At 41.4% G+C, this 16473-nt stretch overlaps 1 protein-coding gene across 2 annotated transcripts; it reads right to left on the bottom strand.

Moving 5' to 3' along the window:
- Positions 1-1149: 1149 nt before the first annotated feature.
- Positions 1150-15666, bottom strand: LOC142939740 (NACHT, LRR and PYD domains-containing protein 12-like). Of its 2 annotated transcripts, none has more exons than XM_076082877.1 (10): positions 14325-15666; positions 11287-13087; positions 11030-11197; positions 8011-8184; positions 7671-7844; positions 6207-6380; positions 5886-6104; positions 5538-5711; positions 5210-5256; positions 1150-3621 (listed from the first exon to the last, which is right to left on the bottom strand). In XM_076082877.1, exons 1-10 carry the CDS (start codon positions 14629-14631, stop codon positions 3065-3067), a joined length of 3795 nt encoding a protein of 1264 aa, XP_075938992.1. In that variant the 5' UTR covers positions 14632-15666; the 3' UTR covers positions 1150-3064. The 2 variants fall into 2 exon arrangements, with proteins under 2 accessions (XP_075938992.1, XP_075938995.1); XM_076082880.1 differs by having other exon boundaries at positions 5886-6059; positions 14325-15665.
- Positions 15667-16473: the final 807 nt, after the last annotated feature.

A 16473-nucleotide genomic window follows, 5' to 3' on the forward strand; every position in this document is an offset into this window, starting at 1 on the left:
AAAGAGTGTATTTCTGGAACTACAAGGTCTATTTGAATAATTCTGATGTTATAATAAAGGTAACACTTGTGAGATTTGTTCAGGTCTGTAAATATCAGTGTATATGTTACTGGTTAAGAGTAAATGAAGATGGCACACAGCTCAAATTGAAAAGTTTCAGGTTCGCCTGAAAAAAAGCACTTTTATTGTTATTATTTCTTTGGAATGATGCAGTGGCACATCTAAAACGTCTCCAAAATCATAGCACAATATGTGAACAGTCTCTCTGCAAATTTTGACTTTGATAAAGTGAAGCAGAACAATTTCGAAGATATCTCTGGAATCTGTGTCGAATTCTCTTGCTTTCTGATATATTGGTTGTCCGTGTTAGCTTTTAGCTTTGTGCTGGTAGCTTGGAGCGGAGTGCGTAGCTCACAGACTCATGGCGAAAAATACGTGATATTGTGGTAAATCTTGATGAAATATTAGTTCAGTAGAATTGTGTTTGGAGTGTGTAAAAATGGCTAACATGATATTGTTGCCCAGACTCTTTTCTTTAACTGTATATAACATGTGTGTAACATTCATTATATTCATTTCTGAGAAGTGCATTGTACGACACGTTGTACGTTAAACTTTCTCTGTAAAATCGAGAGGGGTTTGCAAAATGTTCGGTTCATCATGCTGCACTTTCATACCTAACAATACTGCACCAGATGGTTCAGTTACAAGAGCTTTACAGGGACAAACTTCACTTTCTGAAGAATTAGCAGGAAATGCTGGAATTGATGATGATACTTTTGGTAGAATGCTAGAGTCATGGTTCGGCAAGTGGAAAAATTTGGCCCTATCACTGTTTATTTCTATCGCTGTGGCAGATGCTGTCCTTGCTGTTTGTGGGTGTTGTCTCATACCTTGTATGAGAGGCCTCCTACAGCGATTGATAGACACTGCACTAACTAAACAGTCTCTAGTGTACCAACAGATTCTCCAAACCGACGACCCTCCAGGTCCCCCACCTGACTACTATGACGCAATCGTGGCGTTGTTTGAACAAAATGCCGACACTGGACTGTAAAGCAAGGATGATTCATATGTCGAAAATCGTGAGAAGTGACAAAATGATGAAAGCAGTATTACCTGCAGCTGACAAAGACAGTGCACAGCATGTGCTAGAAGCATTTTTATTATTTTTACAGCTATGAAATAATCCGTGTGACATTGAGATACATACATTTTAACTATGTTTTTATCTTGTTTCATGTATTTGGAGTTACATTTAAAACACATATCCAATGCTTACTTTTTGCCTTATTCAACTCATTATGTATTTTCTTTATTATTATGCGTTTTACTCAAGTACAAATAGGAGGGAAATGTTGGAAAAATACAGAATGATATATGCATAATGCTGGTACTTTTCCATGATGCTTAGAATCAGACTGTTTCAATATAGCCGTGACCTTGCAATCCACAGAATGTCTTGGAAGACAGACAACACACCTGCACTCAGTCTAACCATCGACATTTGTTTCAAAGGAATATAAGGAAGAACCGGTTCAAACTGGTTTAAACCTTCACCATACCCTGTTATGAAGCTCTGTTTACCACAGTGTATAAAAGACAGACTCAGGCCCTGTCCACATTACTCCGTTTTTACTCCGTATTTGCTACGTTTACACTGAGCGGCCACACTACGCCGGAGTTTTGGAGCACCCTAAATGGAGGAGTCTGAAAATACCCCGAGGTTGGAGGTATTTGAAAACTCCGGGGTTTTGGTTGCGTGTGGACGGTCGGAAACGGATGTGTTAGAAAAAATGAGCCCACACCCGTGCTCGCTACTGGATTGGTTATTAGCAGCCATGACGTCTCCGTCCCTGATTGTCACACTCACTATCAAGTGACCCGTACCCGGAAGAAAACAAACAGCCAGGGCGATCAGTAATTCATTTCAACATGGATAACTAATTTCAAGCGTTGCTGCTAGCACAACAGCTGCTAGCTGCAGTAAAAGTAAGCATTTCTGTGGAGGAAGCAGCTGTTATTGGAGCGATTAGCGAGCGCAGTGACCAGCGGCGCCATCAGCCCTATTGAGGCCAAGCCAGTTAGCCGTAAATGCCATTCAGAGCTACGAGTTACAACAGTTAGTGCCTCGTTGTTTTTAGATTCTAATGAGAAGACACGCTGCTTCGTCTTACTTCTTCCGTTTGGTAGCCATGATAGACCTTAGTCTGTAAGTATGTCTGTATGAAGCATGAAAAGATGTACGAATATATATTATATTCGCTAATGCTAATCGCGGTTAGCATTTCCTCATTGGCGGTAATGTTAAAATTAGCTTAGAAGCTAGCTACTCGGACATGTTACATGATGTTCAGAGCTAGAGTTGTGCCCTAACAAATGGAGCAATTCCCCCATGCCCTAAAGAATTGATAGAGGGCGAAGATGCTGTCCCTGTTTTTCTGCTGGGTGACCCAGCTTATCCCCTGATGTGAGAGAGAGAGAGAGATAGACCCGCAGCGCTGTAACTACGTCTGAAAAATAAAACTTCTAAAACTTTCCACGAACTGTGTGTTTGAGTTTATAGAGGAAGATTTTAGAGGAAGATCTTAAGTATCAAATACAACCTTTCATTGTTAAAGACTACTTTATTACTCTGTCGTATTTTTTTTAAACTAAGCAAGCAATCCACTTCCTGTTTACACCGTCACGCGCATGCCCAGTGTACGTTAATGGTCACGTGCTGTCCGCCTTCGAAGGCTGCCGTGTGGACGCAGATCAACTCGAGAATGATGCTGAAACTCCCGTGTGGACAGAGATCGTTTCTATTTGACAAATCTGCATCCAAGTAGAAACGGAGTAGTATGGACAGGGCATCAGAGACAGATCTCTGAGCAGCAACTTGACGCATAACTGTATGCGATACAACTCTGCTCCTTCTTGCAAGAATAAATCTCCTGATTATTGATTTCAAACTTGGTGTCGAGTAGAATTTGCTAACAGCTGCGTATCACACCTTTAAGTTTCTGTTCATGCAAACATTCTTCACCCTTACTCGGGTATTTAATTTTTCTGTTTAAGGATATTATACCTCTGAATTCTTTCTGACAGACGTTCCCTCATCTATCTGACACAGAGACAGTGAGGAGCCCGTTGCACAACCAAACCCAGGGTAGAGGGGTTCGGAGAATCTGGAGTAGAAAGTGTAGAAGTGTGTCAGTGTGTCAGAGGAAATAATGTAGAAGGACAGAGTGCCAGCAGGCCAGTCCAGATACACTGCTGCTCTGGCAAGGTTGTTGGAAGGGGACCACGAATCTATGTATTTGTGCCAAAGATGGTAACTCCCATCGTAGCCCAGGCTCCAGGACTTGTCATTGCTTCCAAACAAGCAGTCATCACCATTTCCTCTCCTTCTCATTCCTCGGTAAGCCACTGCTATGCAACACAGTCCCTTAGTCTCAACTTCCCAGTAACTGCGACCAGTCAACCCAGTTGTACACAGCAGCTGTCTCAAGTCATGAAATCTCTCTGGATGATACGGATGAGGCTGTTTCTCCTGCACACTTTTCACCTGTCTGTTGTCCTCAGACATGATTAGCTGTCTGTGTGCTGTGTTTGGGTCCAGTATGAGTTCACAGGCATCTGATATAGAGACACAAAGCAGTAGAACATACTGTTATAGACCCTTTTATAGTAGTAAACAATGATGACTAGTACAGTGGAGTACAATTGTCAAGCTTGTCTGAATGGCTGGGGCCAAACGTCACTTCTGTTGCCAACATGCTCACAAATATTTTTGATGACATTTGCTGTTAAGTCAGCAATTCTTGACATTAACAGTATTAACATAGATTTTAATGCTTTAAAATTGTACATTATTTCTGTTTTATAGGCTCACATCAAATCATCATGGACTAAGCAGTCACTTTCAAAGGACTCTCATCACCCCAAATAGAGTTTTTCCATGGGTCCTGCTCTGTCCACTTTAGCCAAGCCATGTCATGATTTAATGCAATTCCACGATTTGTAGCAGCAAAAATAAAGCAAATAAGACTTTTATTAATGAATACAATATCGGATTTCTGTTATAAAAACAAATTGTGGACAGGGAGTTGAGCTTGACCATGCAGTATTTCATGTTATGATTTATTTGCCTTTTGCCTGTTTTTTACTGAAGAGCCTTTTGATAGTTTTCTTCAAACATTTTCTTCAATTTAAATACTGTTGTGTGAATACTTTATGTCACTTGCCTAATGTGTGTTAGTTGTAACCCCTCGTCTGGGTTGATCAATAGTCCCTGCATTGCTAACAGTGCAAACATTGCAACATTTTACGACACTCATTCAGGGTCCTGCAAAGTACTGCAGTGGGTATGAAGGCAAATCACTGTCAAAATCCGAGAGCGCAAATGAGAACCACGCGCGCGCAAATCAAACAGCCGCATGCGTATTTTACTTTGACGAGCGCTGTTACATCACTCCGCGAGCAAAATTCCCCCTCGCGCATCAGAGTGATATTCGGTCTATCCAAAGACGAGGATTGTAACCAATTAGATGTAGAGATACAATGGAGACTGGGTCCGCCCACTTACTGTCAAAAATAAAAACTACTCGCGAAAGTTTCGCAAGAGTGAATTTAATTTGCGCTCTCGAATTTTGACAGTGATTTGCCTTCATAAGTGGGTCTTAAATTAGCCCATGTGTTAGTTGGGCAAATGTAAAGTTGTCAGTCTGTTGACCTCAACAGGAATGTGTGCTCTTGGAAAATGGTGAAAAAACAGGATGGACAGGCAAGCAATCCAGGAACTCCAAATACCGAGGAGGGAAACATAAAGATACGACATGGAACTTCTGCTAATTTTGGCGGTCCCTGTGGACAGAGGCAGTAGTGTTTACGACAACCAGAGTCCCTTTAGAACTCCTCTCATTTTACTGCAGCAGGGTCTGACAGTCTGCCCCTGGTTCTTCCGTGCCTCCCTTCCCTCCAGCGGGTCCAGCAATACAGCCTGGGTGTGTCCACGGTGGACTGGTCGCTGCCAGAGGACCCGCTGGAGTCTGAGCTGAAGGAGTTTCTGGTGAACCTGTATGTTTTCATGATTTTGCGTGGAAGCCTTTATTATAGTGGCTAAATCACTGAAAAGACCAACATGATTCAATCACTGCAGGTCTTCATCAGGACATTTTGGAGTGCCTGGATTGCCTTCTTGTTTATCCAATAAAAAAATACTTACACTTCCGCAGACCAGCTTCTAACCTCTGCACTCCGCCATGGTCCACTCTGAAACCATGAACATAGTAAGAAAAGCATAAGCTACGGTGTAAAAGGCAACATTTAAAAAAACTGAAAGCACAACATTTCACAAAATGAAAAAAGCAGAGACTAAAATTCTTGTTCTAAAATGTTTTTGTTATGTTTTCTAAGTTTTCTTGGGAGCAGATCCTCTTTATGATATCTGGCATGGTATAACACCATGTTTCTACAGTAGCCCAGAATGGACAAACCAAACACTGGTTCTACAGAGCTCACAGTACTTTCTCTCAGCCCTCTATGAGCCATACTTTAGAGTCTCCAGCCTCCACTGTGGATCGTCCAGTCCAGCAGAGAGGAGCTTCACTCCTGCGTCTCCTGGATGGTTGTAGCTCAGGTCCAGCTCTCTCAGATGGGAGGGGTTGGAGCTCAGAGCTGAGACCAGAGAAGCACAGCCTTCCTCTGTGACCTGACAGCCTGACAGACTGTAAACATGAATCAATACTCAATTACTTGTTGATTTGACTGTGAAGATTCAAGGAATCAGGACGCAGTAACAACAACCATTAATACAACTGATCTGGACTCGTAGATCACACACAGGTTAAGAATCTGGTCATGTGAGAGAAAATGTTTGTGTGAGAGCCTTTACATCTAACCTGAGAGTTTCCAGTCTACATTGAGGAGTCTCAAGTCCGGCAGAAAGAAGCTTCACTCCTGAATCCTGCAGGTCGTTGTTATTCAGGTCCAGCTCTTTCAAACTAGAGGTCTGGGAGCTGAGAGCTGAGGCCAGAGCTTCACAGCTTCTCTCTGACATCTTACACTGACCCAACCTGGATATAATTAGTGATGATGACAAAGAATATCCTCTCGTGGGTCTGCAACACAAAATACTCAGCCAACAATGGTTTCATATATTATTTAATTGTTTTATATATATAGCCGTCTCTAAATATAATAAATATTTTAACTGAGCTGACCTGAGAGTTTCCAGGTTACAGTGTGGACTCTCCAGTCCAGCAGAAAGAAGCTTCACTCCTGAATCCTTCAAGTTGTTATGACTCAAGTCCAGCTCTTTCAAGATGGAGGTCTGGACGGTGAGAACTGAGGCCAAAGTTTCACAGCTATTTTCTGACAGGTTACAAGCCCTTAGCCTGAAGAAGAAGAGAAAATTATTAAACAAACGTTAAAAAAAATTATCTTGGTTAAAAGCTAGAAATGACTGCCAGGGCCTGACGTACTGAATTCACTGTGTATAAAGATGGACTTAATCCGCATTTGGTATGAAGAAGGGCATATCTGGGTGATTTTACGATTTATCCCACAGATTTTCTTTGGTGTGAAAATGGGGGAAGTCAAAGATGCTCTGCTAATCTGGTAGATGGAAACATGCTGATACCAACATATCGGCCTAATGGGGAACCAATATGACGACAAAGCCATCAGAGGAGCAAGACCCCATTAAAGCTCATCTAATGGGCTCCTGTAATGTCAGCTACAGGTACTGGCCTTCTCTTTTGAGACCCATCTTTAGTCTATATTTTTTTACATTCACACAATTTGGCACCATTCCGGTAAATGTATGCTGAATTAGCCATTGGCGGCTTCTGCTTGCAACATACACATAGATCATCCATGATGGATGTAAAGACAACTATCACTAAATTACTGTAATACTGGAGAAAACTTAAAAATAGGATGATTGATAGGCAAGTTCTGACGCGTATATTTGGCTCTTCTTCAACTCTCCCCATTGAGAGGCCTTTGACTTTCTCTTTTGTCTTTTGTCCCGCTGAATGTCTGTGTCTATTACAGACAAATCCTATAATTTCCCATTGGCTACATTGCCTTTCAGAATGATGAGTTACGTAGTGTGTCACTATATGAAGTGCTGTGAAGAGGAGTTAATCTTCATCAGGATGCTCTGCTAGAAGTTCACTGGTACTGTTGCAGGTTTGTTCAACAGGATGTTGGATCAACCAATCAGCTTGCTTGACCTCTGCATAGGTTTGAAAAGACATTTATGTTATACACTTAGTTGAGTTTAGGAAGAATATCATGGTTGGGCTTAAAATAAGTACATAAACTTAGTCAAATATGCTTATGGCAACAATGTCAAAGGGAAAACATGTCACTAATGTAACGTTTTGGGACCTCTCACACGTTTTAGTCACTTGTTCAGAGTGTAGCATATTCACACCGATGCGTTTACATTGTCAGTACAGTCAGTACAGACCACCATGCCTAGAGAGTAAAAACGGCTTTCCTTTTGCACACAAAATTACTTACATATTGTCATCTCATTCATGCACACTACATGGCTTACAAATGACATGCAAAAAGCAAGTTCGGCATCTTACTGCAAAATGACTTACAAATTGTCGTCTCATTCATGCACAAAATGGTTATAGTGGGCTGATGTGATAGTACAGAAACCAGCTGACCTGAGGGTTTCCAGTTTACAGCGGGGATTCTTCAGTCCGGTACTGAATACCAGCACTCCTGAATCCTGCAGGTTGTTCAAACTCAGGTCCAGCTGTCTCAGACCAGAAGACTTGGAGCTAAGGAATAAGCCCACATCATCACAGCTATGCCACTTCAGCTTGCAGTCAATCAACCTAGAAATAGAATAAGTGATAAAGACAAATTAAACTTTCTATTTAACCAGACATAATCTAGGTCTAGAGTCTGATTTAGCAAAAACAAGAACTTCAGCTCGTGTTAAGTCACTCTTTAAATGACAGCATTCAAACAGATGTAGGTCTGGTTAAACACAAAGCTGACCTGAGAGTTTCAAGTCTACAGTGTGGACTCTCCAATCCCACAGAGAGCATCTTCACTCCTTCGTCATCCAAGTTGTTGTTAGTGAGGTCCAGCTCTTTAAGACTGGAGGACGGGCAACTGAGAACTGAAGACAGAGCTTCACAACTCATGTATGTCAGCTCACACTTACTCAGCCTGTAGAAGCATCAATAACAAAAATCCATAAAAATAAGGTTTGAGTCAATGCAGTCTGACAGAACTCAAATTCACTGAAGTTTATTTCTATTAGTTCTGATTGTGTCCTGTTTATTTCTTAATCCCCTGAATCTTCATCATTACGACCCTAGTTTGACACAGGAAATAGTTACCTTAGATCAGGGGTATTCAATTCAAATTCCAAAAGGTCCAGATTGAGAAAATCTCCTCGGGCAAAGGTCCGGAACATTACAATAATATCTAACTTGCGCTATTTAGTGCCATATATATATATATTCGAGTCTAGTAGTAGTAACGTGTCTGTGTAGTCAACAACTGTCAAATCAAATAAAGAAAGTACATCAATTATATTTTAACAAATATTATTCTCAGTTTTCAAATTTAACTGGATGGATTATAAATAATACATAGAAATACATAAATACATGTTCTCTAATTTCAAGTAAAATAAGAGCTGGATTAAAGAATAACTGACATAACAGAAAGCTTTTCAAAAATGTGCATCTTAAAATAAAGTAATTCATTTTAGAAAAATGTATTTCACTGAATTGTCCTGCAGCTTTAAATTCAGTTCATTCAGGTGTGAAGTGATGTCAATCAAAAAAGCCACAATATTATATTTTTCTCATCTTCTAACAAGATAAATCAGTGAGCATGGACTTTATCTGTGGTTATTAAACCACTTGTTTCAGCTCTATTCTCTCTGTTAACATCATTGTTGGGCAGTGAATTAATGCGTTAGGATTCTGATCATTTTGGGCTCTTAGGTTTATTTTCTGTGTCTTCATTTAGATGTGAGTGGGTACGTTTGTTCAAAGGAGTTGTGCTTTGTCTCGTAGTGGCGCTTCATTTATCGCTTTTAATAATCGTCACGGTCTCTGAACATATGAGACACACTGGTTATAAACTGTCCGTGGGAACAATTAACCTATAAGAGTCTGTTCATTCTTGGTTAAAGACTCTGGTCTCTTTGACCACTTTTCTCTCTTTGGAGAACGTTATGTGAACTTCTCTGACTCACGTATTATTCTCCTGCTCTTCCTTCTCTGTCCTCGTCTCTCCCACGGTGTGTGTACATCTCACTCCAGTCAGGAAACTTGTCAGAATACTCATATTTGATTGGCTGAGCTGCATCACGTGATGTGATTTACAACGCATTGGTCAGTGCGTTTCCTGCACCGCTGAACAAGTGCCGTAACGGCTGAAAAAGCTGCGCTGGTTAAAATAGAAGCGCCCTGTCAAAATAAAATTGATTTTAGGTCCTGGGTCCGGATACAATGGCGTCTGGGTCCGGATCCGGACCGCGGTCCGCCAATTGGCGACCCCTGCCTTAGATGACCAATAGGACTAACTGTAAAGGGATCTAGATCCAGGACCAGCTGCCAGCTCACCTAATCAACATACACATTCATCCTTCAACACCAGTGCAGCTATACTCTCTTCTTGGTAACTGAAAAAGCGTACAGGCAGATTATCATTACTACAATGTGAACAATCGTCATTTTACTTGAGTGTAGGACCCGTTGATGCCAGTCTTAGAACATCTAGATGTATAGACGGTAGAGATCCCAGCTATTTAACTAAAACAAATCAATTTGCAGCTCTGATCGACCATGGTGTCCTGGAGACTGTTTCTCCTCCCTAAAATCAAGTGACAGAAAAGGCAGGGAGGCTGGACCAAAACGCTATAGTAAGAAGAAGCCATGACAACACATAAAAACTGTATGTGTAGGAGCCATAAGCTATGTATGTGTATTATATGTTTGAATTGGGAGCCGATCTCAGGTTGACCACGGGTGGCAGTGTGTATTAATGTGGCAGGTAGTTGATATATGGGGCACAGGTGCAACTGACAGAGGTGATGATGCATGGGTAACGGGCAGATCACACGGTTTTTACCGCAAGCCAGACACACCAGAGGGAGACCAGGAAGATAAGTCAGATATCTTACTATGTCATCATCTGTTAACCAATTATTCTAATCAAATGGGAACCTCACCCTAAAGCGAAAAGCCTGGAATCCTTTTGTCGAAGCGAGAAAAAAAAGATAATTGGAAAGCTGTAAGAGGTTTGCATAGTTTTCCCAAATCTACGTTTCCTCAAATCTCTGCAACAGCAAAGTTAGCATGATCCAAAGTTTTGGACAAATAGAAATTTTGAAGATAATGATAATGATGGAGCAAAATTTAGAAATTACTAACAATTCCAATTGATCCTGTCAGGACCATGAACATCAGTACCCGAGCATGTGAGCGGAGTGAAGTGTGAGTGGAAGGATTTTGGATGTAGTGCCGGGTAGATTTTCATAAAAGCTTGAGCGTCACCTTATCTCCCGCTCCATCCCGCTCCAATTTCACTCTGGTACTGCACACACTATGAGTTTGAAGCAGTCCTATTGAGTTCGACAAAGAATGTGTGTGTATTGCACATGGCGGCTGCGTAGAATTGTTTCAAGCTTGTATGATGCAAAAAATGTCAATAACTCCAGAACATTGAAAATCTGTAAACGGCGAACAGCTCCGTGAATGATGAGCTGAAATTCTCACCGGTCCACTCTGCTCACATGCCCTGGTTGTACCATATATCATGGTAATCCATCCAATAGTTGTTGAGATTGTTAAATATTAACCAAAAGAAATAGAGAAAAAGATTACCAATCTCTTTAGCATCGATCATCTGGGAACCATAAATGTCTCTACCAAATAAGATGTTTCATATATTTATACCTAGATTAAAGTGGTGGACTGACCACTGACCTTGCTATAAAGCCACACAGATATCGTAAAACTGATGTTAAAAACAGCCTTAAGTAAAGCAAGCAGACCTGAGAGTTTCCAGTCTACATTCCTTCAAGCCACCCGTGAGCTGTTGGATTCCAGAACTTGTCACATTGTTGTGACTCAGGTCCAGCTCTCTCACATTAGAGGTCGGGGAGCTGAGAGCTGAGGCCAGAGCATCGCAGACTCTCTGAGACAGCTTACAGCCACTCAACCTGCGGATGTCACAGTCAGAAAGAATAAACAAGAACATAAAAATGTAACATTTACAACATCAAATATGTCAAGTAAGTTGTGCACCTACAAAGATAGACTGGAGGCTTGAAGCACTGGAAGCAACCTCAGAAGACTTTCCTCTGAACCAGAGAATTTCTTCAGGTCAAACACATCCAACTTGCTCTCTGATGACAGTAAGATGAAGACCAGAGCCGACCACTGAGCAGGAGACAGTTTGTCTGTGGACAGACATTCTGAACTGAGGTACTGTTGGATTTCCTCCAACAGAGAATGATCACGCAGCTCATTCAGACAGTGAAACAGGTTGATGCGTCGCTCTGGAGAGGGATTCTTCCTGATCATCTCCTTGACGTACTGGACTGTGTCCTGATTGCTCTGTAAGCTACTTCCTGATTGATTCAATAGGCCTTGAAGAAGTGCTTGATTGGTCTGCAGTGAGAGGCCAACGAGGAAGCGGAGGAACAAGTCAAGGTGTCCATTTGGACTCTGTAAAGCCTTGTTGACTGTACTCTGGAAGAGGTGTGTTACTGCAGATTGCCCAGTGACGAGAGCAGACTGTTGGGAGGTTGATTGTTCTTCTGACAAGACGTTGACACCAGAGTTGACGAAGGACACAATGACATGAAGGGCAGCCAGAAACTCCTGAAAGCTCAAGTGGATGAAGCAGAATCGTTTGTCCTGGTTCAGCCCACGGTCCTCCTTAAAGATCTGTGTGAGCACGCTTGAGTACACAGAAGCAGCTTTAATGTCAATGCCACACTCTTTCAGATCGGCTTCATAGAAGATCAGGTTGCCTTTCTGCAGCTGTTCAAAAGCCAGCTTTCCCAGAGACACAATCATCTTACTGGTCTTGGTGTTCCAGAGTGATTCTCTCTCAGCTCCTTCATGATATTTGACATTTGCCAGTTTGGACTGATCTAACAGAAAATGGATATACATCTCAGTCAAGGTCTTGGGCAGCTCTCCTCTTTCTGTGGTTTTCAACAAATCCTCCAGAACTGCTGCAGTGATCCAACAGAGGACAGGGATGTGGCACATGACGTGGAGGCTTCGTGATGCCTTGATGTGGGTGATGATTCTGCTGGCCAGCTCCTTATTCCTGAATCTCCTTCTGAAGTACTCGTCCTTCTTTGGATCAGTGAACCCTCTCACCTCTGTCACCATGTCAATGAACCTTGGAGGGATTTGACTGGCTGCCTCGTGTGTTGTGGTTAACCAGAGGCAGGCAGAAGGGAACAGTTTCCCCATGATGAGGTTTGTCAGCAGCACGTCCACTGAAGCCGAGTCGGTAACATCAGTCAGGATCTCGTTGTTGTGGAAGTCCAAAGGAAGTCGACACTCATCCAGACCATCAAGGATGAACACAATCTGGAGTTTATCAAAACCACATATTCCTGCTTCTTTGGTCTCAGCAAAGAAGTGATGAAGAAGCTCCACCCAGCTGTATTTTTTCTCCTCAAGCAAATTCAACTCTCGGAAAGTGAATGGAAATATAAACTGGATATTGTTGTTGACTTTGTCTTCAGACCAATCCAGGGCAAACTTCCGTGTCAAGACTGTTTTCCCAATGCCTGCTGCTCCTTTAGTCAGTAATGTTCTAACTGATCCATTTTGACCAGATAAGCGTTCAAAGAGGTCTTCTGTGTTGATAGTTTGATTGAAATCAACTGTTTTTCTGGATACTGTTGCAGTTTGCCTGACCTTCTGTCCCGTGTCGACCTTCCCAGACTTTTTCCCAGTGATGTAGAGGTCAGTGTAGATCTCATTCATCAAAATCTGCTTTCCAGATTTTGTGGCTTGCTCAAACAAATGCTGAAACTTCTTCCCCAGGTTGGATTTGACTTTACGCTGGCAATCAATGAGAGTCTCTGAAGGAATGTGGAAGAGATTTTATTGATTAAAATATGCTATTGTTAATGCAGCAATGCTAACATCTCCAGATGAATATAAACCAGGACTCCAGATTGAGGCAAATGCAACCAAAAATCTGTAAATGTGACTAAACGTTTTCATTGGTCACACCGGTGGGCCTGACATTTAGCAGGTCTCTCTGTGTGTAATTGAGTGAGACTGCAACCTGTACTCCTCCTCAAGTGCCATCACAACCTTAAAATAAATGAGTAATTCAAAATGAAGACATCTACTGACTGTTTTATCAAGAAAAGTGCTGGTGACACGTGCCCATTACACCTGTCCCCGGCTCTAAAAATCCCAACAGACACCCGACATCATTGGCGGACATAACCACTCCAGCACCTGTCTCCCCTTTTCCCGGTAAAATGCCTAATCCTGACCAGCGATGCCGGATTCATTTCTGAAGTGAGGGTGGCCTTGGCCATTTTCACAAGATAGTACTGTGAGCAACAAAGCATGGTGTGGCATTTTACAAGTTGTTTTCTTCATCTCCTTCCGTTCGCATGGGGCAGGGGCTTTAGGTGGGAGGGCCAATGGCCCCTTGGGCCTCTTCTTTCGGCGCCCCTGTGACCCAACATCTTTAACGGAGAGGGCCTCATCTCAACTCAAAGACATTTATCTGCACCTGTATTCCTAACTACAAGCGTTTACATGAGTTAAGAAATTTCCAAAATGTATGGCAACTGACAAAAGCCAAAAGGCATGGTGATAAATGTAGTCTGAAAGACTCATTTGTAATTTCTGATAGCAGACTGTCACGCAACCAATTTAATCCTTTAACCCTATATTAACAGATATTTTTGGCCACTTGGGGGCGGTGCAAACTAGCTGTGAACACAACACAGATGAACAGTATATTCACCTTTTGCATTGATACTGTGAATCTGTTTGCAAACAGTTGCTCATTTATACACTGAGCAGTTATTGATCAACTATAACATCCATTCATGTGTTTGTTATCATCTGGCTAAGTCCAATATTCATTCTCCTTCTAGCTCTGCAATAGTTGGGCCATGTGTATTGACTGGAGGCAGATTGCATTCCCAAAAGTTGGTCCTAAAAATGGGTTAGCACATCTTAGCCATGGTCACAGTTGTCATTCATCACACTGCAGTCACAGATTTAACTCTGTTTCTATATTTTTATACATTCATTTATTTTCCTTTTTTCGCCCTTTATTGTTTTACTTACCTTTGGATGTTGAGCTGATGTTTGATAATCGCTGCACCAAATCATTCTTATTGATTAACTTCAAAACCATAATTGTCACCTCCACTGCATTTTGTTCGTAGGTCTCTATGATCTCATCCACTGTGTCCATCCTGTCCGCTTTCTCTAATTGGCTCCTTGGGATTGGTGAGAAGCCTCCCAAGACCTCAGCCTGCTGCAGGTACCATTTGAACTCTTTGAACTCTTCATCTGCCAAATCCTTCAATGTTGCCAGCAGCTCAACAGGTCTTGCCATGGTTTCTTCTTGCTGAAATACCATTACACCCATAGAAATAGAATTGGATTAAAACAGGCATTGTTTCTATTGTCTTTTGACTTGACAGAAAAGGGCCAATGTTGCAGCATTAGACCCAGCGCTGCCACTGGCCACCAGCCCGCTCCTTGGGTCATTTTCTGTAACCAGTGTAGCATTAAAGCATGGTGGAATGAGCAAGCTAACTAACTAGCCAGCTATCTGCTAGCTAGCTGGCTTGCTAATTCCACCATTTGTTAAGGATCATATGATGATTGCAATGTACTTTCCTACACTGTAACAAGTGTGTGGATGAAGCATTAAGTTGTTAAAAGTTACTACTGCCCTGCTTGTTTTAGTCGTTACTGCAAAACCTCACCTCAGTTAGTCCACAACTTGTCACAAGTCGGCTTAGTTCATACGGAAGCTCGCTAAAACTGTTGCGATTGCAACAGTACACATTAAAAGGGCCGCCACTCTGACCATCCTGCTACGTTGATTAGAATGGGAATGTCTGATCTACTCTTATTCTATTTCCATGATTACACATTGGTAACAATTTACAATAAGGGTGCATTTATTAACATCCATTAAAAACTGAAACATGTTATATAGTGTTAAACAGTTGAATGTGTTAGTTAGACACAAGTTTGGCACACAAGGGAACACTTAATGTAATAAACATTACATAATATAAACTAAACTATGAACTACATTTACTCATGATGTGTGTATTTGTTAAAGGGGTAGTCTAGTGATTTAGTGCTTTACTTCCACAACATTGGGATTCTCAAAAGAGACAGTTCTAACTTTTAGTCTCTAGCATGGGCGAAAACACTGGATGACATGTTTCCCATAGTGCAACTTTGTATTGTCTTTCATAAAACCACAGAACAAAAGTAGACTGAAGTTCCCCTTCATGTTGTATGCAAAATACTTTGTAATTATGGCAATTGTATAGTTGGTTAAACCAATTATATTTTTGGAATAAATATCCTCTTGATATATTTTCGAGCCTGACCTAAAGCTATAATACTTCATTATCGGATTATTGACTGAGTGAACTCTTGAGTATTGAATACTGACCGCCTGCAGGCTTGAATGGTGGCTCTGACAGGTTAGTAGCTTGCTCCTTTGTGGTGGATGGCAGCTGTAGTCAGCTTGGAATAACAAAAGGTTGGAGTGGTCAAACACCGGAAGCATCAAAACAGCTACAAAACAGGACCATAAAACAACTTAAAGGGGACATATCAACTCGTATTTTAGGTTCATACTTGTATGCTGGGTTTCTACTTCAACATGTTTAAATGATTTAATGTTGAAAAACACATCATTCTTCTCATACCGTCTGTCTGAATATACCTATATTCTCTCTCTGTCTGAAACACTTCACTTTAGAGCCTGTCTCTCTCAGACCCAACCCCCCACCCCAGATATCCAAATGTAAAGACTGAAAAAAAAAATTATTTCATGATATGTCCCCTTTAATATTAACTATCAAACCATTTCATTGTTGTGAGAGGGTCATCATACATCTACATGCTGACTGTTACCCACATTATCCGATCTAGAACTGTAAATCTGCCCTAAATATGTTTCAATAAAAGAAACCGCAGTGTTGAATTAGTTTTAATAGAATGCAATTAACTGTAAAATGTTGTGCACATTACCTTTCCATGTTAAAGATAACCTGCTGCCACACTGATTGGAAGTAGACTAGAGAGAGAGAGAGTCAAGTTTATCTACAAAGCCGCTCGTCACTGTGACAGCCTCAAAATAACTTGCAGACCGACGTTGTGCAACAGTTTCAGAAAGAAGAAAATAGGGTTCTAACATCAATTACAGGTAAACATCAGCTGGTGCAATAGACAATAGCAG

Source organism: Anarhichas minor, unplaced genomic scaffold (assembly GCF_050575085.1).
Source record: "Anarhichas minor isolate MPS153535 unplaced genomic scaffold, ASM5057508v1 ptg000007l, whole genome shotgun sequence".
Classification (NCBI taxonomy): Eukaryota; Metazoa; Chordata; class Actinopteri; order Perciformes; family Anarhichadidae; genus Anarhichas; species Anarhichas minor.

Excerpts from the sequence above, each read along its gene's own strand:
- LOC142939740 (XM_076082877.1), bottom strand. The coding sequence starts at position 14,631 with ATGGGTGTAATGGTATTTCAGCAAGAAGAAACCATGGCAAGACCTGTT. Across the intron at positions 8,185-11,029 it reads TGTAGACTGGAAACTCTCAG|GCTGAGTAAGTGTGAGCTGA; the intron begins GTCTGCTTGCTT and ends ATGCTTCTACAG. Across the intron at positions 3,622-5,209 it reads AGAAGCTGGTCTGCGGAAGT|ATGCCTGTGAACTCATACTG; the intron begins GTAAGTATTTTT and ends TCTCTATATCAG.